Raw genomic sequence first — 23,679 nt, forward strand, 5'->3', positions numbered from 1 at the left:
TCATCTACGGTTAAAAACTCAACATCAGTGATCCCTATCATAATAAAGAAAAACCTTGTTTTATAAAAAGAAAATATTTGGGATCATGGGTTAATAACATAAATTGTGTATTTAACGCATCATATTGTGTGGTAAAAACAATTGACAGGTTAGATATTTTTCTATCAGGAATTTTTTTTTTCCGACAATTACAAGTGCTGGCGTCTTTTCTTATGGCTAAAAAGAGCATCTTAGAAAATTTTGAGCGAATCCCATCCATATTAAAGAAGTTCGTTAATGCTCAGGAATAACGAGCAGTAGATCAAGTGTATTTTTATTTGTTGAGTTATATTCTTTGTAGCTCCAACAAGTGGGTTAAGGTTTATAAATAATAGACGCCACTTTCAACACATTAATTAGCGTTGTGCAAAGCGAACTTCCTCTTGCAGAACATAAGCCAAGTTTCACAAAAAACATGGGGCTTCCATGGTGGCCGCTAATGCTAACATTGACAGTTGCCGAAGCAGCTCGTGCAACACTTGTGGGTGATACTGTGCCCAAGAAGGACAAAGGAACTAAAGAGTAAGTGTTACTATTACATATTCAATCTTGTCCTCACGCACACATCCCCACACCCATCAACACACATCAACGGCCAGGATTGCACCAATGACACCCAAGCAATGTCATGGAAGTATTTTCCATAAATGAATCATGTGTTTTTATTATATAATACTACTAATATAATAACCTCCACGTTTCATACTGTTTTGTTTGTTTTTTTTTTTTTTTTGCATGCGAGAAGTGATAAGGAGCAGCAGAAGAAGTAAATTGGAGGAGCTGTATATTATATGAAAGAATAAATCGCATTTACTTATATGATCAAGTGAAATGTGTGTGTAAAAATGCAAGCATATGCATGTATCATCTAATCTAAATAAATAACAACTGGGGACAGCATACCCTGATGTAGTTTGGCCATGGTGTGACGCGATAATAATATATAATCTTCTTACTTCTAGCTAATCCATTGATATTTTTATATATTAATTTATTATTGAAGGGTGCTAATTCATTGATAATATTAGCATGTAAATAAGCACACAAAACACCGCAGTTATTACTGTTAGTGTCAACAACAAACCAAAGAACGTAGTTATTAAAAAGGACATAAATTATTCACAGTTATTTTACACAACTTGTAGAGGATCAGCGGACGCCATTTCAATTGTTTCACTTAAATAACTCTAATTAAATTATCATCTGTTCATTACCAGTGTTTTAAAAACAATCCCTTATTTTTAAAATTTTAAAAAATTTATTCATCATTGAAATTTGGACTGTAAAGTGAACAGTTCATCTTAAAAAGTAAAGTGAGTTAAATGAGTTGATAAACAAATCAATGATAGATATAATAACCATTGAAATTTTAAGTTTATTTTTGCTGATGGTTAAGTTGTTTGGGTTATCAAATTGTACTGAATGCCATAGGTAAACACCTAACATAGAGTAGTCAAATTAAGTTGCCACCTACTTTTTAGTGGATTTCATTATCTTGTTGGGTGATAAAATCTCTCTCACAGAGTAATTCTTGTTAACTTTAAGAAGACAACGTTTCTGATTGCGCCCCACAGATACCAATTTGCTCTTTTGATGAACAAACTAAATAAATAAAATCTGTAAATATGATAAATTTCGTTATCTTTTTTTTTTCTTTGAGGAATAAATTTTAGTTATCTTAAAATTATCGTATTAACCTTTCGTATTGGCTTGAGATCTGGGGCTCCTCGAAGTTTCAGTTCGATTCTCTCTGGTGTCAATTTGGGTAGACTAGTTTAGCTTCTTAAAAAAAAAAAAAACTTTAGTAAGAAATACCTTTTTAACCTATTTAATTTTGGTCTAAAAAAAACCTATTTAATATTGAAGAATGCCATTTTAACGTGACCATTTGATTATTGAAAAAAGCATGTGGAAAAAAAATTGACCATATTTTCAGAAGAGTTATTATTTAATGCTAATTAAACTTACAAGAATATATTCAAAATAATATATGTCAGAATATGTTATTAGTATTCCTCTTGATCAACCGTTCAAAAGTTTTTTATGTTATAGTAGTAGTTTTTATAATAGTTTTAATAAGAACTTGTTTAAAGAGTATTTTAATTAAAACAATATCACACTATATAAAGAAAATATACTGGGTTGGATAACTCAACTAATTTGAGTCAAGGAAAAATAAATTGAATGTTATGAATTTAAACTCAAACGAATGATAAAAATTAATCTAACAACTAACATTTGTTATTTAAAAAGAAATATGAATAATATATTATCCAATGGCTTGGACGTTTGGTTGTTTGAGAGTTATGGTATTGTGACAATGCAATCTTAAATAAATGTAACTTTTTTTTCTTCCTAAAAAGTTTTTTTTTTATTTCAATTTTTCAATGTATTGGTTTTTTTATGGAGAAAATTCATTGCATTTCTTTAACTAAATTAAATGTGTTAAATACATGAGGCTTCATCATCTATAACATAGGAGCTAGAATTAGATAGGGTTGTTTGAGCTAACTCGTGAGCGACTTTATTCGTTTGCCTCCTATTAAACTCGACATAAGAGTTCTGAAAGCTATTAACTAACAACCGTCTACAAGCAGATATGATACAACCAAACTCACTACTATCATCTATATGTGAATTTGCACAATCAACAGCCCTTTTAGAATCAAGAGCGAAATCCACATTGTCGAACTGAAGATCGGACACCCACTCCAAAACCGTATGTAACCCGACAAGCTCCTTGTATTGGTAAAACATTAAAAGAAGCGATTTAGTAGAAAATATAATGGTAATATTATACCTATATGTGTGTATTCTTAAGAGTTAAAGTTGGTGTCATTTTTCATATAAAAAATAATTTGGTGGCATTCTAATTACAAATTATAACTAGCTGCACTATATGCATGTATAATATCACTATTACCATAGCAGCTTTGAAATGTATACCTCTTTCTCTTCAGTTTTATTTTATAAAATATTTATTTAACTGATTCAGTTATTCTTGTGATCAGTTTTAATTTACTATCTTTATATATAACATTACCAGGTCTTAATTTATTGTCTTCATTTATATAACATATATAACACTAGGTCTTAATTTACTATATCAAACTTTTGAACGATATTTTGTTTTATGTGCCTATTGATATTAAATTACTTACTGATTGTATTTCGGCTCCTTTTTTTAGCTCCCTTTCAGTTATATGTTTTATTTTAATTTAATAGGAAAAAGAAGACTCCAGCCTGCATGTTAGGTCCCACGATCACATGCTAATAATGTCATAATAAAACTGTTTTTTTTTTTTTTTTTAATTATGTTTAGAAGAATCAGTTACTGAATTTTCCCCTCTAAAAACTTCAGCTGTTTGGAAGAAGTGGGGAATCTGTTATGCAAATATGGTAAATTAAGGAGTTCAGATCATTTAATACTTGAATCAATTTATTATTGGTATAAAACAGTTGTTTATGTAAAGAAAAAACAGCTAGTGAAACCGTATGTGTATTTTCATCTCGATAAATACTTTTGTAGAAAACGTTAGTCATATGTTAGCCTTTACAAACAACCAGTAAAAACATGTCACCTCTCCTTAAGAAAAAAAAACTTTTTTTTTAAAGCGAAAAAAAAAACTTGTCACCTCGTTTAATTTTATTTTTCTAAAAAAAGGAAACATTGTATTTAACATCAAAATTTTAATGTCAAAATATAATATAATTTCAATATTAAACGAGTAGATTAGATTTAAATAGTAAGTTTTATTATTTACAATTCATGTGGGTATAACATAAGATTGGTGAGATTCATAATAACTTTAATAAAAAAATTGTTAAAATAGTGTATTAGACATTAAAGTTATTATGAATTTCACCAATTATTCATTTTATGAAAAATCAAGTACAAAACAGGACGAGAGATAAATTATTAAAATTATTGTTGGTTATATTCTCAGACAAAGATATATTTGATGGTGTTAAAATTGAAAAAGTTCAATCAATAACTTTAAAATATGAATACTCGTGGAGAAGTCTTGAGCTTCTTGATGTAAAATAGTATAGTTTTTGAAATCTCCAATTTTTCTTAGCAATAACTACAAAATAATTTTATCATGAATGCATCTATATATATTTTATTTTTGAAGAGGATTCGATAAAAAAATTAGGGTTAATTATGTTTCTAGTCCCTATAAAATAGCGACCTTGTAAGTTTAGTCCCTACTTAATTTTAATAGCATTTTTAGTCCCTAATTTTGTTTTTCTGCACTGAGTATTAGTCCCTACTCAATTCAAATTTGTTTAATTTATGCTTAAACTCTTAAATTTTTGAACAATTTTTTGCAGACATGTTTAGAACATTACTAAAAGTTCGTCCGCAAAAAATTATCGCAAAATTTGATTTCTACATCCAGATTTTATTACTTTTTATCTTTAACTTTTGTCGTTTTAAAAAATTCATATTTAATTCATTTCATGTCAGAAAATTCTAAATTTTAGTAAACGAACCTTTCATAGTGTTCTAATCTTGTCTCAAAAAAATCGTTCAAAAATTTAAGAGTTTAAGGATAATTAATCAAACTTTGTTTTAGCAGGGACTAAAATTATAAGTAAATTTTTTTTTATAGGGACTAAAAATGCTATTAAAATTAAGTAGGGACTAAACTTACAAGGTCGCTATTTTATAGGGACTAGAAACATAATTAACCCAAAAAATTATATAAACTTTTTTTTTGAGGAGGAATCAATAAAAAAAAAATTATATAAATATTTTATAGTATATGATATTGTCTCCACATATCAAAATTTCTGGATCCATCACTATCTATTTCTATTATTAATTCTTGTATAATATATAATAATATCCTTTCTTCAAATGACCATATAGAAACAAAATAAATTGCTAGAATATGCCTTCATTTTATTATTATTTTTTCTCACGTGAACTTTGAAGAAAGTGGAAGAAAAAGAAATAATTTATTGAAAAAGAGAAAAGCTAGGAAACAATCCACACCTTCCACGGCACTAGCAGCTTCCATCTTTTGGGCTTATATATAAGGAACTGTGTCTAGAATATAACTTGTTTTGGCAAAAGGTAAAAATATAACATGAGTGGAAATGTGATGGAGCTAAACTTTGGTTCAATAGACCAATTTTCTTCTGATCAAAATGGAGTGTCCCTTAAGCCATTAAGGTGCCCTGCACCATTTCTATTGAAGACCTATGATTTGGTGGAACAAGGTAGTGAAGGTGAAGAAGATGGCATTAAAATTGTGTCATGGAATGAAGAAGGAAATGGTTTTGTTGTGTGGTCACCAGCTGAATTCTCAGAGCTCACCTTGCCTAAATATTTCAAGCACAACAATTTCTCTAGCTTTATTCGACAACTCAATACATATGTAAGTCCTACCTTGATCGATTTTCTCTCTAAACATCAAAAGAAAAATGTGATCTATATATTGATAAAAAGTTTAAAACACAAATCTCACTTTATTTTGAATGGTTTAATGAATTAGTCCTAATAGAAAGTATAGAACAATGAATTTCCTTTCTGCCACTAATATGAAGGTTAACTATTTACAAATTTATATTGCATTCCTAAAAAAGAAATATTAGTCATTGTTCCTGTTTATTCCTTCAAAAGAATGTTGATATTATTATGTCATACAAATATATATTGATATATTGATTCATCAAGGGTATCTTGCCAAGTTTTTGAGTTTTTACTCCGAATTTTTTGTTTGTTCACTGGTTTCTGTTCTTCCCTAGCTTCCTCAAAAGTTCTTTGAATTACTTGGGGGATTGGATTTTCTCTAGATGACATTCCACGAATTCATGCAGTCAAGACATCGGTTGTTGTTTGATTGAAATCAATTTATTCATATTTTAGTGTATATTTTAATTTTTATTTTAAAAATTAAAAGACCAAATTTGAAATTTGGACCATCCAATTTCGATTCAACAAATGACTCTAACTGTGTGGATTGCTGACCCAGCAGATCCAAATCCATTACTTTGCAGTAGCTCTTTGGAAAAAGAAGTATATGACAATTAAATTAAGAAATCCACCCACGTGCACAAAATGAAGAATTTGGTCAAGTTAGTGACACAAATTATAAGGTCAAATATCAGTTATTTTAACCCAAAGTCAATATCGTCGTACACACATGCTATATTTAACGTTATACTGGTACTTGGGAGCACACTTAAATTGAAAATAATAGTAAAGATAATCTTTGCTTGTTATTCAGTTACATATTCAACAATATTGTCTTTGACTGTTATTTTGTTCATTTTTATTAAAAAAATATGAAGTACAATAGCACATAAATCATAAATGCATATATTAACACAACATGGAATGATATTGTAATGTTTCAAAGTATGATATTTTTGTTTTATGTAATCTCTCACTAATTAATTACTTCAACAGGGGTTTAAGAAAATATCATCTAAAAGATGGGAATTCCAGCATGAGAAATTTCAAAAGGGTTGCAGGCATATGTTGGTTGAAATCAGTAGGAAAAAGTGTGAGCCAAGCGTGTTTCCTCAATATCTCAAGTCTTGTTCAGAGGAAAATGCAGTGACTAATAATTCATCACTTGAAGAAGACAATAGCAATCATGAACTACTCATGGAGGAGAACAAGAACCTAAAGAAGGAAAGGTTAGAGTTGCAAATGCAAATAGCTGAATGCAAGGCACTTGAAATGAAGTTGTTGGAGTGTCTCTCTCAGCATATGGATAACCGCCAAAATAAAGTTAGGAGACTATGTTAATTCATATTATTTATCATATCACATCAAGTTATAAAAAACAGAGAAGAAAAAATGTACATGTTTGTCATCGATGAATAATAATAATAATAATGCACGTATGTTTTACCTTTCTTGGTTTGGTCAAAATCTGAATAGGGATAAATTGGTAAGATTCATGTTGATTCTCATAATTTAAACAACATTGACCAACAACAATAACCTTTTTAAAAGATGTCAAGGTAGAATAGTTTAATTGGTAAAGATTCAATTCAACTCAAATTTTATAGACCCTATTTTAAATTTTGTTGTCAATGCTAGAATCTCAATGGTTGATAATATATAAATGAGTCTTGTTAACGAGTGTTTTCGGAACACTCTTCAAGCATTCTAAATTAGGAAATTATTCATTAAAAAAGTTAAATAAATTATTCATTGAACACCCTTAAAGAATGCCCCGAGGACACTTGTTAACATTTTCCTATATAAATAAATACATGTATGCTCTATCAATAAAACCTTTTCCTAACCTAGAGCTTCTGAGATTAAAATTGCCTAAACATTTTGTATTATTTATTAAAAACAGCCTATCTAAATTTTTCAAAGGGTAAATACCATTTCATTAAAAAAAAATTAGAGCTAAAGAGAAATTAACAAATTGTGCAAAGCTTGAGAAAAAAATGCACGATGACTATTGCGCTTTGAAATTTCAACACTGGAAAAACAGCATTTTGTTTGAAAAAATGAGAAATTATAACCTATACATGAAAGATGGGGTTTCCAAAAGCTACATTTTGAAGATTATCTGATCATGGAATTAGCAAGGTCCTTGCAATATATTTGGAATTCACGTTCAGTATTCCATTTGATGAAGCTGCACTAAATATTGCAATTTGCAAATTTACCACGAAGTCGGGAAACTAGCATTTCAATTTCTCCCCAGGTTGACAAACTACGGTACTCAACTCATGAATCAGCTTAGCCAGCAATATATAGAAGCAAAAGAGGAAAACAAGTTCACAGACTTAAAATAAAATAGCCTCATATCAAACAGTATATAGAGTAACCACGCAGAACATTACAATGTCAAAAACAAAGCCTCATGGCACCAAAATTAACAATACCCTCAGCTATAGTGTGGCTTATAAGATACAATCCCAATTATTCTAAGAATTAACAGTAATCCTACTCAGATAAAGTTGACTTCAGCTCTCCATTATTTCGCAGCTCCATAATGATATCACAACCACCTATCAGCTCACCTTTGTAGTAAAGCTGAGGAAAGGTAGGCCAATTTGAGAATACCTTAATCCCCTGTCTCACCTCATCATCACTTAATATATCAAAGTGACCAAAATCCACCACACCCTCCTCTCGAAGGGCGTTTACAACTCTGGAACTAAAACCGCATCTTGGAGCATCTGGGGTACCCTTCATGAAGAGCATCACAGGGGAAGAGGCAATCAATTTCTTCAAACGATCTTCAATGGTCTCTTTTGGAAGAACCCCTTTCTCATGTAAAGTTTTCTGAAGTTCCCCGCTTTTTTGCATCTCCAACACAATGTCTGATCCACCAATAAGCTCCCCCTTGATATATAGTTGAGGATAACTGGACCAGTTTGAATAAACCTTGAGTCCTTGTCGGACTTCTTCATCAGTAAGAATGTCAAAACTCTCAAACGGAACATTTTCTTGTCGGAGAATTTCAACTACCTTCCTGCTGAAACCACACTTAGGTTCATCTGGTTTTCCCTTCATAAACAGCATAACTGAGCCTGAATTGACCAAGCTTTCCAGCCGAGAGGCTAAATTTGTACTCAAATCCGTAGATTTAGAGATGCCACCCTTGGCGTTTCCTGAATCTGTTATATTTGTTTCATCAACGGTATCAATTCCGTGATCTTTGAAAACATCCTTTAACTCCCCACTCTCATGCATAGCAATTGCTATGTCACACCCGCCAACAAGTTCTCCTTTGCAGTAAAGCTGAGGAAATGTGGGCCAATTGGAAAACTTCTTCAAGCCCTCACGAACCTCTGAATCCGAGAGGATATCAAAACTTCCAAACTTAACCTTCTCTTCCTTCAAAATATCAACAACTTTTCTGCTAAATCCACATTTTGGCTCTTCAGGACTCCCTTTCATGAAAAGCAAGACAGGATGAGAGTCGACGAGCTCCTGCAATCGCTTTTTCAGTTGACTACTAAGCCCTGGTTGAACTTTACTTTTTTCGTTTGAAGATAAATTGTCTTGCGCTAATTCTTTCACTGTTTCAAGAACAGCAGATCCTGCGGCCATCCCAAGACTAGCAGGAGAAGCGGCATCTCCAGAGTTAATTGAGCCTGCTACTTTTGAAACCTTGTTGGCTAAACTTGATGGATCAGCTCCCTCCAATGTGTCAACAGTCTTGCCATCCTGACAGATAATAACTACTAATCAACTGATAAATCAAACAAAGATAACAAATTGAGTTTTCAATCCCATATTGACATCCCATATTGACAGTATGAATCATCAGAGCATTATGATTGCACTATAAAAAAAGATAACTCTTTTGGGTACATGGCGAAATTTGTATTGTAAATAAATAATAATATCAAAACCAAGTCTTAATTAAAAATCTGCAAAAGCAAAGATACACAACAAATAGCTCTGATAAGTTACAAATTCAATATCATCTAATGTCAACATGCAATTGTTCGTCACTGAAGGGTTTCACTCTTGGTACGGTAACCAAGACAGAAAGTCAGTGTGGATAAATTTCCCAGTGAATACTTGTGGACTAATAAATATTAAAAACAATATATGGAAACTATAAGACTTTTCAAACAATATCTTCTTATAAAAGTTAAAAATATAAGTATTATTTGTAGGTGAGGACGCATGTTCAAGGTGACAGCCCTCCCACCTAATCACATGTAATTTAACCAACAAAAACAAAACACCAACCAGACACAGCACAGACAAAACTATATTCCATTGTTTAATTGGATTGATCACTACAACAGAACCATAGTCATCGACTCATTGATGGTATAACATTAAAATGAACCTAATAAGCAGAGTTGGCAAGAAAATATGAAATGAACATGAGAAGAAAACAAAGTCCTGCATTTTCCTGGCAAAGATGCCAAGGAGGCGGCAGAACCATAACACGTTGAAATAGTGAAATATACATCATAGTTTTCCCCAAATTTTGATATTCATTTGGACCTGTTTAAATTGGCTTTATTTTAGGTTATCTAGTAGCATAAGCACAAGTGAGACTATTTGGGCGAGCTTACAGAAACAGCTTATGACATGTCCATAAGCTATTTTTTTATTTTCTTTATTGAAAACTTGATATCCGGCCCATGGACTCGGTGTCCATTTCATAAGCTCTTTAAGATAACGTATGAAAACAACTTATAGCTTATACGACATCAGTTTGACATTATTTAACCCTCTGTCATAAAATTAGCTTATACATAAACAAATATATCATAAGTGCAATTAAGTTGTTTATTCAAACAGGGACTAATCCACTCTACTAAGAAAACAGAAACAGCCTATAATGCAACTTATACAAAAGCGAAAAACTATGAGAATGAATTACCTAAGAATCAACAAAGTTTTGATTTTTATGATGATATGCCAGCAACAATAATATTAAGTTCTCAGATAAGAAAGAGTTTACAAATTGCAGTTACTTACCTTGAAGAAGACAAAAAAAGGAACAGCAGAGACAGAATAAGCCTCGGATATCTCTGGTTGTTCTTCAGCTTCAACCTAAAAAAAATAAAAAAAAAAATTGATTGATAAAATATAAAGTAAGATGAAAATTGCAAAGGGAATAAAAAGGGGCGATTGGGAAAGAAAACCGAACCCTTAAGAAATGGGTATGAGGGAAATCAGTGGCTAAGTGAGAGAAGAGTTGGTCCATGTGTTTGGAAGCTTCACACCATGACGCCCAGAAGTGAAGCACCACCGGAGAACCGCCACGAACCACCTCATCCAACTCCGACTTTGAATTCACGTCTCGCACCGAACCACCCATTTTCTCTCGATGATGATGATCGATCACTTTCACAAACCCTAATTCTCCCTATATAACCAAAATAAAGCTTTAATATACGTTTTGTTTTTTCTCTCAGAGAAAAAATACTTATGTTTTTTCCAAAGCTTTAATATACGTATACTGTATACGTATATACTCAAGTAATTTTTTTTAGACAATATATTTTGAGTAAATTACACTCTCTTTCACTCATAGATGAATTACACTTTTCTCCCTCTTATATTAAAAAGTTCTAATTCAAACTTATCTTTTTAGCAAAGAATCTTATGTCCAGAAGTTCTAATTCAACCGATAAGCATCGTGATCCGGTCTGATAGGGGTGGGAATGAGCCGGGCCAAGCCGAGTTTTGCTTAAATAGGTTAGGCCTAGTTGAAAAAACTAAGGCTTAAGCCTTGGCCTTTTACCTGTCAAAGACTTTATTTTAAGTCTGGCCTGACCTTTTTAAAAGTCTGACCTGACCTATTAGCCTGTTTAAAAGTCTAGTTTGTGTTACAAATTTCAAACAGAGTATGTTAATCCTTTTTTTTCTTTCAATTTGTGCAACGTACTTAATATAGAGATAAAACATTAATTAGATACAGATTAAACTAATGAAAACACAATTGTAAAATTTATAGATGGATAGAAACTCAAGAATAATCATGTCTGATAACAGCAAAGATTTCAATTTCAAACTTAATCTAATAACTATATTGACCTTAGGCATATTAGTAGCAAGCCTTAATAGTTCACACATATATATATATATATATATATATATATATATATATATATATATATATATATATATCAATAGCAATGTCATACAAAATAATTGTGGTATGAGAATTTGAAGGATCAATAATTCTTTATATATATATATATATATATATATATATATATATATATAATGTAATATACTCGTATACGGGCCGGCCTGGTAGGCTTGATAGGCTTTTTTATAAGCCTAAGCATGGCCTAATTAAATTAATAGGTTTTTTAAAAAGCTCAAGCTTGACCCATTTATTAAACGAGTTAGGCCGAGCCGAGCTTTTAGTAGGTGGAGCCATAGGCCCCTGACGAGCGGCCTGACCTATTCCCACCCTTAGGTCAGAACCCCAACTTCTCATTTGTGCAAGTATGTTTAGAGTAGTTATTGTCAATTTGTCTACGTGAACATAGTTCACTTAAAGATATTGCATAATAAATCGTACCTATAGAGGTTTGAACTGTTGAATTCTCCATTTATTCATTTTATAATGAAACTCTAGGCATTAAGTTACTTGGAGGAAAAAAAAATGAATCTTATACAAAAAAATTAAAAGAAAAAAATTGAGTTGCTTGAAAAAAAAGAATCTTATACAAAAAAATTATTGAAAAAGAAATTTTTAAACATTAAGTATTGAATACATAATTTCTAAGATCATCTTTCTATATTTGAATTCTTTCCACTTTTCTATTGCGCTTAATTGTATATGACTCTTTCTAGTTTTACCCTATATAATCCTAGTTACACTCAAATTTATTAATTTTTTTTTACAATAATACCAAAATTGCCCTCTTTATCTAAATTTCTAAAAACTCTTCTTTTATTATCATTTTGAACCCTCACCCCTTTTTCACCCACAAACCACCATGGATATGCAATCAATACTTACTAAAATCGCCAATTGAATCAACATCTCTTCCATTGATACGTACTCGATTAATACAAATAAGTGAATTTCATAAATTTCTTCGAGTTTCTATTTATCGTTTGCTCTATGATTTATTCGATGTTGTTAATTTCACGTTTGTCTATCGACATCCATTTGTTTGATTTAAGTTTACGTAGAAGGGTAACGTAATTTAAGTTTACACGAGACCACATAGGTCTCACGTGAATTTAGTTTAGGTACATATTCTAAAAGGAATATCATACACCTAAACTCAGTTTACGTGGTGTATGTAAACTCAGTCTACATAAACTACGTAAACTCAGTTTACATGAACTATAACTCAGTTTACTTAGCTTTATGTAAATTCAATTTACATAGTGTATGTAAACTCAGTTTACGTAGTGTATATAAACTCAGTTTACTTAACTCTTGTAAACTGAGTTTACATAAACTACGTAAACTTAGAATACGTAATAATGTTTTGTGGGTTTTGAATTGAATTGAATTTATTATTTTAATTAAAGGGTATATTAGTAACTTTGGAGTGTAATTTAGATTATTTGGGGTGTGGGTAGTATCTGTCATTGTATATTGATCAAGTATTTTCCGTAAGAAAAAAATAGTGTCAAATAATGTTTCTTATTTTCATAGTATATAAAAATAAAAATCATACTGCCAAAAAAAAAATTACAATCATACATTTTGTTTGTCTAAATTAACAATTCCATTTTACATGTCGTATGAAGATGAAATTTTTACAAGGTTTTATTTATCTTTCAACCAAAATCCAAATCATAAGGATTTTTTTTCATCGGAAGGTTAACACCTAAAAAAAAGAAAAATTACAAACACGCATAAAACGAAAAACACAGGATAGTTTTTTTTCTTTTTCTATTCCAATAACTTTTGTTTATTTATGAACAAAGGATATCTGTATTTACAATACAGCCAGTAACAATACCAGCAAACAATGTTTAAAAAAATAAAGGTAAAAAGAGATTGATTAATTCATGCTTCAAATTTCACTAAACACCTTAGCTATCCTCTCAGTATGCACCAAAGGCAGGTACACTTAGGCCTTACGTTCCTTCTCTGCGGCGCTAATAACCGTTGCATTGTACTTCTCCTTGCAATACGTGGCCTTTGGCGCAACTGCATTCTCCACTCGATGGAATATCGGAGACTGTTTCACCTTCTGCCACGCCGAAGCCACAGTCTGCTCTGCCACGGGCTCGCACTTGAAGTAAAGCCTCGCTGCCGTTTCCGAGACAGTGGCTACATTGGCAACGGGAGCCCTGTGCCCGGTGCAGTGGTGGTCTTGATTGGTATCGGTGTGGCGGAGAATCTCATCGGGAACAAGGTGGAACTTATCATGGACACCACGCTCTTGACAGTTTCTTCAACGGTCTTGATGCCCGGCCTGAGCTCATTGGAGCACTCCTTGGCGTATCCGTAGACGGCGTTGAACCTCATGAGGAATTATTAGTTGTTCTTCCTTGTTCTTTTCACCCAGCAAAAAAGATAAGAAAATAAAGTAATTAAAATAATAGAGACCAAAGAAAATGAATGGGTATATATATGAGGAAAGAGGAGAACAAACGTACCGAAGGTGATTGTGAATGAGAATCTGATGTATCATATTTTTAGAAGAGTAATAGTGGGAATCTGATTTGGGCTATTAATAGGAAGGGTGAAGCTAATGAGTAGGCAAAAACAACGGCCCTATTCTCTGTTATGATCTCCCTAAGCTAAAAGTTTGGTATGATCTCCCTAAGCTAAAAGTTTGGCAAATGCGTAAAAAATGTTCCATAAAAAGTATCAACAAAACAAAGGACAAATGAAATGCAAACTACAATTTTAGAGTAGAATTCAATAAATTAAAACTGCTAAATTTAACAAACTCTCATTTAATTATACCAACAAGTGTGTTTACGTATGTATTGTATATACATCCAAAATTAGTCACTTGATTGATCCTCCTGTAAAGAATAAGCAAGCAGAAAAACACCCACGCCAAAAGCGGGTCCAAGCTGCTGTTAGCTTATTGCAATAGGGGAATGAGGGTTCTCTTCACTTAACACGTGCAACAGTACATCCATAATTCATTGGACTTTCTGGTTCAAAATGAGTGACACGAGGATGCTTTTGCAGAATAGCAAGTGCACGATCTTTAACAGCCCCAGTGCCCATCCCATGTATTACAAAGAGAACTGAATATGGCTGACTTGCGCTGATTGTCATCTCAAGATGGATCGCAGCTTCTTCCAGTCGCATACCTCGTAGATCCACAGTATTCTTAGATGTTTGCACCGCTGGACCATAATAAATATCACCATTGCTGCTGTTCATCTCTAAGTTACCCCGGGATTTTCCATTCAGTGGTTTCTACAATAGTAAATCAACAGTGTTCAAACTCAGCAGTTTGATATAGATCAATTACTGTCATCCTTCAAAGCGTTAGTGTACAGAAAATTCTACAAACATTCAAGACCCAACAGATGGGCAGGTGCAAATTTTGTCTAAATCAAATTAGGTTAAGAAGCCAATTTTAAAAAGGAGACAGATTAATTTTATAGAAAATTCAATTCAATGTGCCTATATTATAGGATGATCTGAAGTTCCAATTTCCAAATATGATGTTAGGAACCTGGTATTTATTACAGAAAAACAGGAGAAAGCTACCCAAATTACATGATAGAACAACGAGGATCTACAACTCCACATGCCCCAATTCTTACTAAAATAGTAACAAATACTCTCCGGTCACCCAAATTACATGATAGAACAACGAGGATCTACAACTCCACATGCCCCAATTCTTACTAAAATAGTAACAAATACTCTCCGGTCTCTCCCTCTCAACCCCTCTAGCTATTTACATACTCCCTCCGCTATTGGATATATCCAAAAAAGTCTATGTTTGGGGATCCAAAATATATCAATTCTAAATTAATTTTACCATTACTTCAAAAGAAAAAATGCCAGATTAAATATAAAATACCTTTCAATAAAATGTGGATTTCATTTTCCAATAACTTCTTTTACTTATATGAAACAAGTTTCCACGAAGAATATTTTAGATAATACAATATATTTTTTATTACATCAAAAAATTAAATATGATTTTATAGTATTCTTAACTAGCGCGAACAACTTTTTTTCTTCTTATTATATTTGAAACTAGAGGAAGTAACCTTCCTCTCTAACTGTCTTATCCCAACCGTTCCCAACTCACTAGATAAGATTACTGCTTGCAAAATAACTTTCTTAATGGAAACGTATACCACTCTGTTTTCTTCCTTGACAGGTTAACTATATTAATTGAATTAGATTATTTATATGACAGCAAAGATTTCTTTGTACATACCTGCTTTCCCTGATGAGTGGGAGAACTAGTTGCAGGATTCTTTGCACTTGGTGGAATAGCTCTGATGCGATTTTTCTTCACACGTACTTTCACTTTACCATACTGTACCAAGATTGTTTCATCATCCCCAGGCAATTCTACCACTGTGGCTAATTTTCCTCCCAATCCCTTCACACGGACTTGCTCTCCAAATTGTGGAGTATATGATGTAATGCGATCAGCGCCACTGATGGGAGAACCAACGGCAGGAGTATGAGCTTTTACAATGGAGGCAATTGCAGTTTCAGATTCTTTAATTATTGAATTGAGTTGGTTGCGTCCCAAATCTTTTAGTTGCTTTTCGAATTTCTGTATTACAATTTCCATTTGAGATTTTGCATCCTCTAACTCTTGTTGGACCCGTTGAGCTTCCTTTGCCATAAGCATCGTTTCACGTCTATCAAGGTCTTCTGCCTCCCTTTGGATCTTTGCAAAAGAAGAAAAGGAAAAGAGTGAGGGAGACGGATAGACGGCCAAGAAAGTGCAAAGCAATGAGCAACAGCAAATATGATGACATTCAATTACAGACTGCAGGCAAATGCTCTACAATTCTTACGCTGAACCATTTTCCCCAGAAATAACGGCATTATGAAAATTTTGGATGGAAGAGGCGCTACATATTTAAATTAACAGCTCTTGGCTATCCCCGAGGATTGGATATCTATTAATGAGGCACGGCATGATGTGTTGGTCAAAAGACCTTCACAACATCCATCACACTTTGATTTTCTGGTCAATTTACTGAGTCATTACTTATGAACGATGCAAATTTCAGATAAACTTTAAAAGGGACAATAATGATTATCATACTATATGGACCAAGGAGAAGAAACTATAATAAAGAAACACATTATCTCTTTCTAACTGAACAGCTAGATTGTACCTCAGAGTACACGTTCATAATTTCTGCATGAATGGAAGCAGCCTTTTCAGCTTGAGCCTTTAACCGATTTTTTTCCTCCTGTAATGACTGATAGAGCATTCCTCTCCGCTCTTGCTGCTGTTCTGGTTTTAATTTCTCCACCCACTTTTGTGCATGGTCAATTATATTTTTATCAAAGCCAATAGATTGCGCTATGCTTAATGCATTTGAATCACCAATACATCCCCAGAGAACCCTATAAGTTGGTTGCAAGGTTTCCAGTGAAAATTCCATTGCGGCATTTTCAAAACATGTATCCCTTTCCTTCAAAGTACTTAGATCAGCATAATGAGTGGTCACAACAGCCAAGTTAACATGTTCCCGCAGATATTGTAAGATACTGGCAGAAAGAGCCACACCTTCTGAAGGATCAGTTCCACTACCAATTTCATCAATGAGAACAAGTGATTGTTTTGAGGCCACTTCCAAAAACTTACGGATACGTGAGATGTGCCCACTAAAAGTTGAGAGATTTTGTTCAAGGGACTGCAATTTTGAAGGGGAGAAAAAGATCAGACACAAATGAAACAGCCACATGATATATATATATATATATATATATATATATATATATATATATATATATATATATATATATATAAAATAAAAAATCTTCATCATGCATAAAAAAGTTCAGATATTACCTGGTGATCTCCAATATCTGCAAGGATAAGGTCAAACCAAGGAAGTTTTGGACTTTTCTTGGCAGGCAGATGCATTCCGGCTTTTGACATAAGTGATGCCAGGCCCAACGTTTTCATTGAAGCAGTTTTCCCTCCAGTATTAGGTCCTGAGATGACCACAACTCTAGTTCCAGATCTAATTTTGAAGTCAACTGGCACAGGGAAGTCTGTTATGCCTTGTGACGCGCTTTTAGAAGCCATTGTTCCATTTCCATTACCCAACTCAGAAGAATTTCCAGACCTTAGTGTGACATTATCTGAAATGTTTTCTAGAGACGACTCCAGGAGTAATGGATGCCGCATACCCTCAATATTTACTGTTAAATCGTCATCCTGCACGACCGCAATGTCATTGTCCTCTTCAACAGAATTGCAACCTCCAATAGTACCTAAACTGAAAATTGGACATACCCCATTCATCCATTGAGCATAGGCAGCTCTTGCAAAAGCAAGATCAATCTCAAGAATTTTATCCAACAAATATTTTATCTCTGATTCTGAATTTGCTATTTCAGATGCAAGCATACTCAAAATTGCTCTTTCCTCGGCCGCTTCAGAGTTTGAAAGCCTAACTTCCATGTTGTTCAAATCTATTGCTTCTTTCGGTTCCATAAAGTATGTTGCTCCAGAGCTGCTGGCATTCAGAACTATACCTTCTGGAAGCAAATACCTATACGAAGCCCTGATGCCCACGCACATTCTAGATCGACGCTTAGTAATAAATGGTCTGTCAATACCCCCAGCCCGAAAAATTTGAGACGATACTTCCTTCAATAAAGAGTCCAGGATTTCTATGTTCCTTTTTCGTTCTGATCTAATGATCTCCAGGTCTTCACTTGCTCTATCAAGAATTACCAAAAGATTGCAATCTATGCAAAATTCTATCCTGCGCTCCAAGCCCATTAGGAAATTACAATTTTGCAGTATTTCAAGAAGGGGTGAGTACCTAATTAAAAACAATTGCATCAGCGAAGTTATTTTTGTGAACTTTTACTTTGGATTTGTAAAAGGAATCAGTTATGCCCAAAAGCACAAGTGCAATTAGAGTATTACTAACACTCTTTTAAGACCTTATTGGGACATGACATTATGAAATGATCTATGCTCCGAACTTTGTCAAGAAAAATACAACACCTAGCCCAAATGCATAAAAGAAGCTGCTTGTGAACTGAATCAGATTATGAAAAGAAAAAAAGGAAAAAAAACTTGTAGTGCACTCAAATTGACTGATATGACTTCCCATAGACATCAAAAACGTTGATGTCGTTTAGAACCTTGGTCGCACAGCTTATCGAATTTAATCTCCATACAGAAATTCTCTAAGCAATCAAGGAATCATGCATTGGTAAGAATGAATAAGTGTTACTTAAAACAACTATTACTTAGCGTATGTTTGGATTGACTTATTTGAGCTAATCTACCGGTAGCCATCAATTAGAAATGTCTGAAATAGCTCTATTGCTATTTCGCGGGGCAATCTAATGAAAGTGATGGAAACTGATTGGGAGAGGTTATGTAACATGTTAATAGATTATGATGTGCCCATAAACTGTTTCCTTTTATTTCCATCATCTCTCGAGGATAGCTTATGAAAACATCTTCTAGCTTATATAAAAACAATTTGATTTTATTTTATCTTTTGTTATCGAACTACTAACTTCAAACATAATACATAATCACTTGTATGATAAGCACTTTGTTAAGTTGTTTATCCAAACATGTCTTAAACTATTGAGTTTTTGAGTTAGATTCCAAGTTCAAACCTGTGTGAATGATTAGATACAGAAGCCAAGTGTTTCAAACTATCAAACAATTCCCTGGAAGCAGCGAGTGTTCTTCGAACGGTGCAAAGCTCGGGAATAGTCAACAATCTACTGGAAACAGCAACGGAGAGAATGTCAGTCAAGTCATGTATTCCAGAAAGGTCGAGTTGTTGTTGAGGAATGAGTCTGGCAGCGGAGGTTTGATCGAGAAGCTTTTGGCTGTCTGTTGGAGTACGTCCGACGGGTAAACGGGCGTTGTTGGCGGCGGAGGAGCCCATTGAAGTGGAAGTGAATGCTGAGAGTTGCTTGCATATGGAGTTCCATTCGAGAGTTTTGAGGCTATCGGATTGGACTGAGTTGGACTCGGTTGAGTAGCAGAAGCAAGGTTTGAAGGAGAAGCGAGGGATTGAGGGTTTGTTGATGGGGATGAAGAGGTTGCAGGTGAGTTGCATCGGTGTGGTGACTCGCTGCTGAGCAGTTAGTTAGTTTACTACAACCTTCTGTTGTGGATTGGGTTTTGTTGTTGTGGGGAGGAGGGACATTTGATTATTTGCCATCTACTTTAAAAAAAAAAAAAAAAAAAACTCTAAAATCTATCGGACACTAATTAAGACTAGGATTAGGCTTAAGTGCACTTGTTAAGGATTTAAAACAGAAAATTATTTGTAAAAAAAAAAAAGTAAAGGTACTATTTTTTGGACAAATAGTCATAATAGGTTATGAATATTTAAAGAATTTGGTAGATCTTTAAGTATGATTAAGAATCATAATAAATCCTCAATCACTTGACGCGGTATTCAACATGCCATTACAAATTTTGCTGCAGGGTATAGTTTTTGCGTAGGCTCTGGAGACTCACCGCTCTGGAATATTGACTGGACACAACTCGGTCCCCTCTGTCAATTGGTCTCATTTGTTAACATCAGTGATTCAGTTATGTGTTTTAAGGATGTGTGGGAGGATGGTAGGTGGAACTTCCAAGGTCTTGCCACTGATACCAATCGATATTGTTCATTATATTCATCAGCTTCCAGCTCCTAATAACTTGGATGTACGACTTCAAGATACGTGGACTTGGATGCATGCAAATAAAGGTGAATATACTTGCTCGAGTGGATATCATTGGCTTCTTCAACAAAATAGAGATTGGAATGTGAATTGTAACATGAATTAACATGGGGTGAATGTACTTTAAGGCTTTGGCGCCTTAAAGTACCAGCAAAACTCTAACACTTTTTATGGCTCTGTTTTCATAATGCTCTTCCTATTAATGCCCGTCGGCATCACTGCAACATGGTAGCTTCTCCAAGCTGCACTCGTTGCTCTTCACCCATAGAGGATATTCTTCATTGTTTACGTGATTGCCCGCACTCTAGAGAGTCTTGGCTCCGCTTGAATATGGGGTGTTATAATAATTTTTTCTCTAAATTTGATGTCAAGGTTTGGCTTCATGAGATGACAAAGGGTACTTCATCTATTTTGTTTGTTACAGGAGTATGGTATGTTTGGTGTTGGAGAAACAATACTATTTTTGAGGATCAACATTGGCGTATCCAAGATGTGGTGCGAAAGACCTTTTTGTTACATGATGAATGCATTTCTTACTATCCCAATCTTGGTTTGGACCCACTCATCACGCCTCTTAGCTCATTGGATCCCCCCTCCGGAAGGTACACTCAAAATCAATATTGATGGTAGCTTTCTAGAAGATTTTGGTTGTTTAGGTGCTGGTGGTGTTGTTCGCAACCACGACAGAGATTGGATAGCTGGTTTTTCTCACTATGAAGCTGGAGGCAATGCGTTATTAGCTGAGTTACGTGCTATCCAGATATGTCTTGATTTTTGTAGTAAAAAAGGCTATGTCAACATTATTTGTGAGAGTGATTGTTTGGAAGCAGTTGACCTGATTATTGCTGGTCGTGATCATACCTTGCACAATTATGATACTAACATCCTTCATATTAAATATGCTCTACATGGAAATGGAAATACAACATTGATGCATGTTTTTAGGGAACAAAATATGTATGCAGATTTTATGGCTAAGGAAGGATCACATGCAATATGCTCTGCTCATTGGAACTGCCCTCCCCCTGGCATGGATTCTCTCATCCTGAGAAATAAGCTTGGAACTTAATTTATTTTCTCCCTCTTTTCTTTTCTTTTTTCCTCGTTACATTGTAACACTACCAAAAAAATTGATAGATATGTGCACCGAAAAATTACATGGATCTCTTGAGGCATACGAGCTAAGGGTGAATGAAAACACGAGAAATTGATGTTAACCACAAAAAAATGAAGTTTGGTCAAAATCATGGTACTTAGACACTAGATGCTCTTCACACATGATTTAGAGAAACAATTGGTTTATTGATCTTAAAGATACTATTTCATCTTGGGATAAAATGAAACTTTCTAAGTACTTCGAAGTATTGGGCAATTACTTGACAAGGATTACAATATGAACATTTAAGGAAGACTCGTTTTAAGACACCTGCAAGTCAAAGAATAAGACCTTCAATGTGAAAGTTCATGTGTTAGAACACAAATTCCTTATCTTAGCACCAAGTAGGGAGGAATTAATCTATCATCACATGCTTGGACATTTGAATTTTAGAGATATGAAAAAGTTGAGTAAAGAAGGAATAGTATGGGAATTTCCTTTTTTAAGAAAATGTCATGCTAATAATTGCCCATATGACACTTATTAGAAAGCTAAAATTAAAATAAGAGTCCTTTGTGCTGACTTTTTCATTTCCAAATATATCCTTAAACAAATTTACCTATAAAAATGATATAATGTTGGTGTCATTAAAAAGATAAGAATTGGTGTCATTTAAAAAGATAAGAATTTATATTATATTTGTTATATTGTTTGTGTCATTGATGATATAATGTTGGCTTCAATTTAAAAGACAAGAATTTATATTATATTTACTATATTGTGGGTGTCACTGAAAAAGATAAGTATAATTTTTTTTAAAGAAAAGATAAGTATCCTTAAAAAAAAATCAAAATTAAAATTTAATAAAAACTACTATCCATGATTTATACATATTAGCGCAATAAATATAGCTGACAGACGGACAGTGTAACGCCCGTCTTAATTATTTAATTAATTTAGCGAGGTTTTAAATATATTTATAAATATATGCTTGTGTGATTTATGATTTAAGTGATTTACATGATTGATATGTGTGAATTATATGATTCATGAAGTTGAGTGATTTATATGATTTATAAATGAATTATGAGGAGTATATGATTTTGTGAAGTTGTTACGTTGGGTGACTTATTTTATTATTAAATAAAATAAGATATGAAAAATAAAATAAAATACTAACAAGTGGGGCTGTGTTGTGAGATGAGTAAGTTTAGTGGTGAGAAGAGTAATACAAGTGTTATAAATAGAGGGTTAGGTTGAGAGAATAAGTTTTAGAACGAACGTGAAACGTTTTTGGAGGAAAAGGGAGAAAAAGTCAGAAAGAGAGAAGAACAAGAGGAGGCTGTCGATTTCTGCAATAACCAGGTAAGGGTGAGACCAACTTTCAATATTATTAAGGGTATAATTCTGTAGAATGAATTTAACATGATTAGGTTGAGTTTTGGTGAGAATTGGGATTAGGGTTAAAAGACCGATTTGATGATTAAACCATGAAAAGATGTTAGATTGATGCAAAATTAGTGTACAGACCTTAGATATACATTAGGGTGTTAATTAGATGCTGTTTTGGTGTTAGAATCATGAAGAGAGATGAAAAGTTGAAGTTTTTAGGTTTCTGCCCGAGCCTGAACTGTCATCGCTCGCAACTGCGAGCTAGAGCACTCGCAACTGCGAGCTAACCCAGACCGCTCGCCACTGCGAGCAGAATCGCTCGCCACTGCGAGCAAGACCTGAACTCGCAACTGCGAGCAGCATCGCTCGCCACTGCGAGCTGGACCTCTGAGCTCGCCACTGCGAGCTAAGTCACTCGCCATTGCGAGCTAGACTGTTAGTTGCCCAAGTTGTTTTCCATGCGATCCCTTCACACGTGTATTCATGAGTTGATCTTAGAAGTAAATAAGAGGGTTGTTTGGGATACTTTCAGAAGTTCCAGGAGTCTGTTTAAGTGACTGAGATTAGTAGTGATGATGTATAAGAATTATTTATGATGCTTTATGATGATAAGTTGTTGCGATTCATTTCCTTTAATGTTGATATGTTATTTTAAACACTGCTATATGTTGTAATTGTTGTTGGTTGCTGTTGTTGATTGTTAAAGTCTTGAAGTTGCTTGAGTCGGTCTAAGTTGTAAGAATTTAAGAAGTCGTCCATGATTATGGAGTTGTATAAGATGTTCACGTTGTTGTCTAAGTTGTAGGAGAGATTGAGTCCATTGCATACTCAATAAAGTTGGGGGCTTTAGGCCCGGCAGCCTTTGTGCTCATT

At 33.6% G+C, this 23,679-nt stretch overlaps 3 protein-coding genes and 1 long non-coding RNA gene across 4 annotated transcripts; 2 read left to right on the top strand and 2 right to left on the bottom strand.

The window, feature by feature from the left end:
• Positions 1–397: 397 nt before the first annotated feature.
• Positions 398–1,005, top strand: LOC146932378 (uncharacterized). Its single transcript, XR_015007083.1, has 2 exons — positions 398–561; positions 785–1,005. It is a non-coding gene; the product is annotated as an uncharacterized LOC146932378 (long non-coding RNA).
• Positions 1,006–5,084: 4,079 nt separating this feature from the next.
• On the top strand, positions 5,085–6,915 carry LOC146932379 (heat stress transcription factor B-3-like). The gene is made up of 2 exons (XM_085704032.1): positions 5,085–5,426; positions 6,461–6,915. The coding sequence occupies exons 1-2, from the start codon at positions 5,136–5,138 to the stop codon at positions 6,803–6,805; spliced, it is 636 nt and encodes a 211-aa protein (XP_085560158.1). The 5' UTR covers positions 5,085–5,135; the 3' UTR covers positions 6,806–6,915.
• Positions 6,916–7,797: 882 nt separating this feature from the next.
• Positions 7,798–10,857, bottom strand: GRXS17 (thioredoxin family protein). The gene is made up of 3 exons (XM_085704033.1): positions 10,647–10,857; positions 10,475–10,549; positions 7,798–9,196 (listed from the first exon to the last, which is right to left on the bottom strand). The coding sequence occupies exons 1-3, from the start codon at positions 10,815–10,817 to the stop codon at positions 7,967–7,969; spliced, it is 1,476 nt and encodes a 491-aa protein (XP_085560159.1). The 5' UTR covers positions 10,818–10,857; the 3' UTR covers positions 7,798–7,966.
• A 3,474-nt stretch (positions 10,858–14,331) lies between these two features.
• On the bottom strand, positions 14,332–19,762 carry LOC146932381 (DNA mismatch repair protein MutS, type 2). Its single transcript, XM_085704037.1, has 5 exons — positions 19,251–19,762; positions 17,449–18,433; positions 16,766–17,290; positions 15,844–16,308; positions 14,332–14,861 (listed from the first exon to the last, which is right to left on the bottom strand). Exons 1-5 carry the CDS (start codon positions 19,700–19,702, stop codon positions 14,547–14,549), a joined length of 2,742 nt encoding a protein of 913 aa, XP_085560163.1. The 5' UTR covers positions 19,703–19,762; the 3' UTR covers positions 14,332–14,546.
• Positions 19,763–23,679: the final 3,917 nt, after the last annotated feature.

This window comes from Medicago sativa, chromosome 4 (assembly GCF_051527215.1).
Source record: "Medicago sativa cultivar Bolivia chromosome 4, Bolivia_mono, whole genome shotgun sequence".
NCBI classification, from domain to species: domain Eukaryota; kingdom Viridiplantae; phylum Streptophyta; class Magnoliopsida; order Fabales; family Fabaceae; genus Medicago; species Medicago sativa.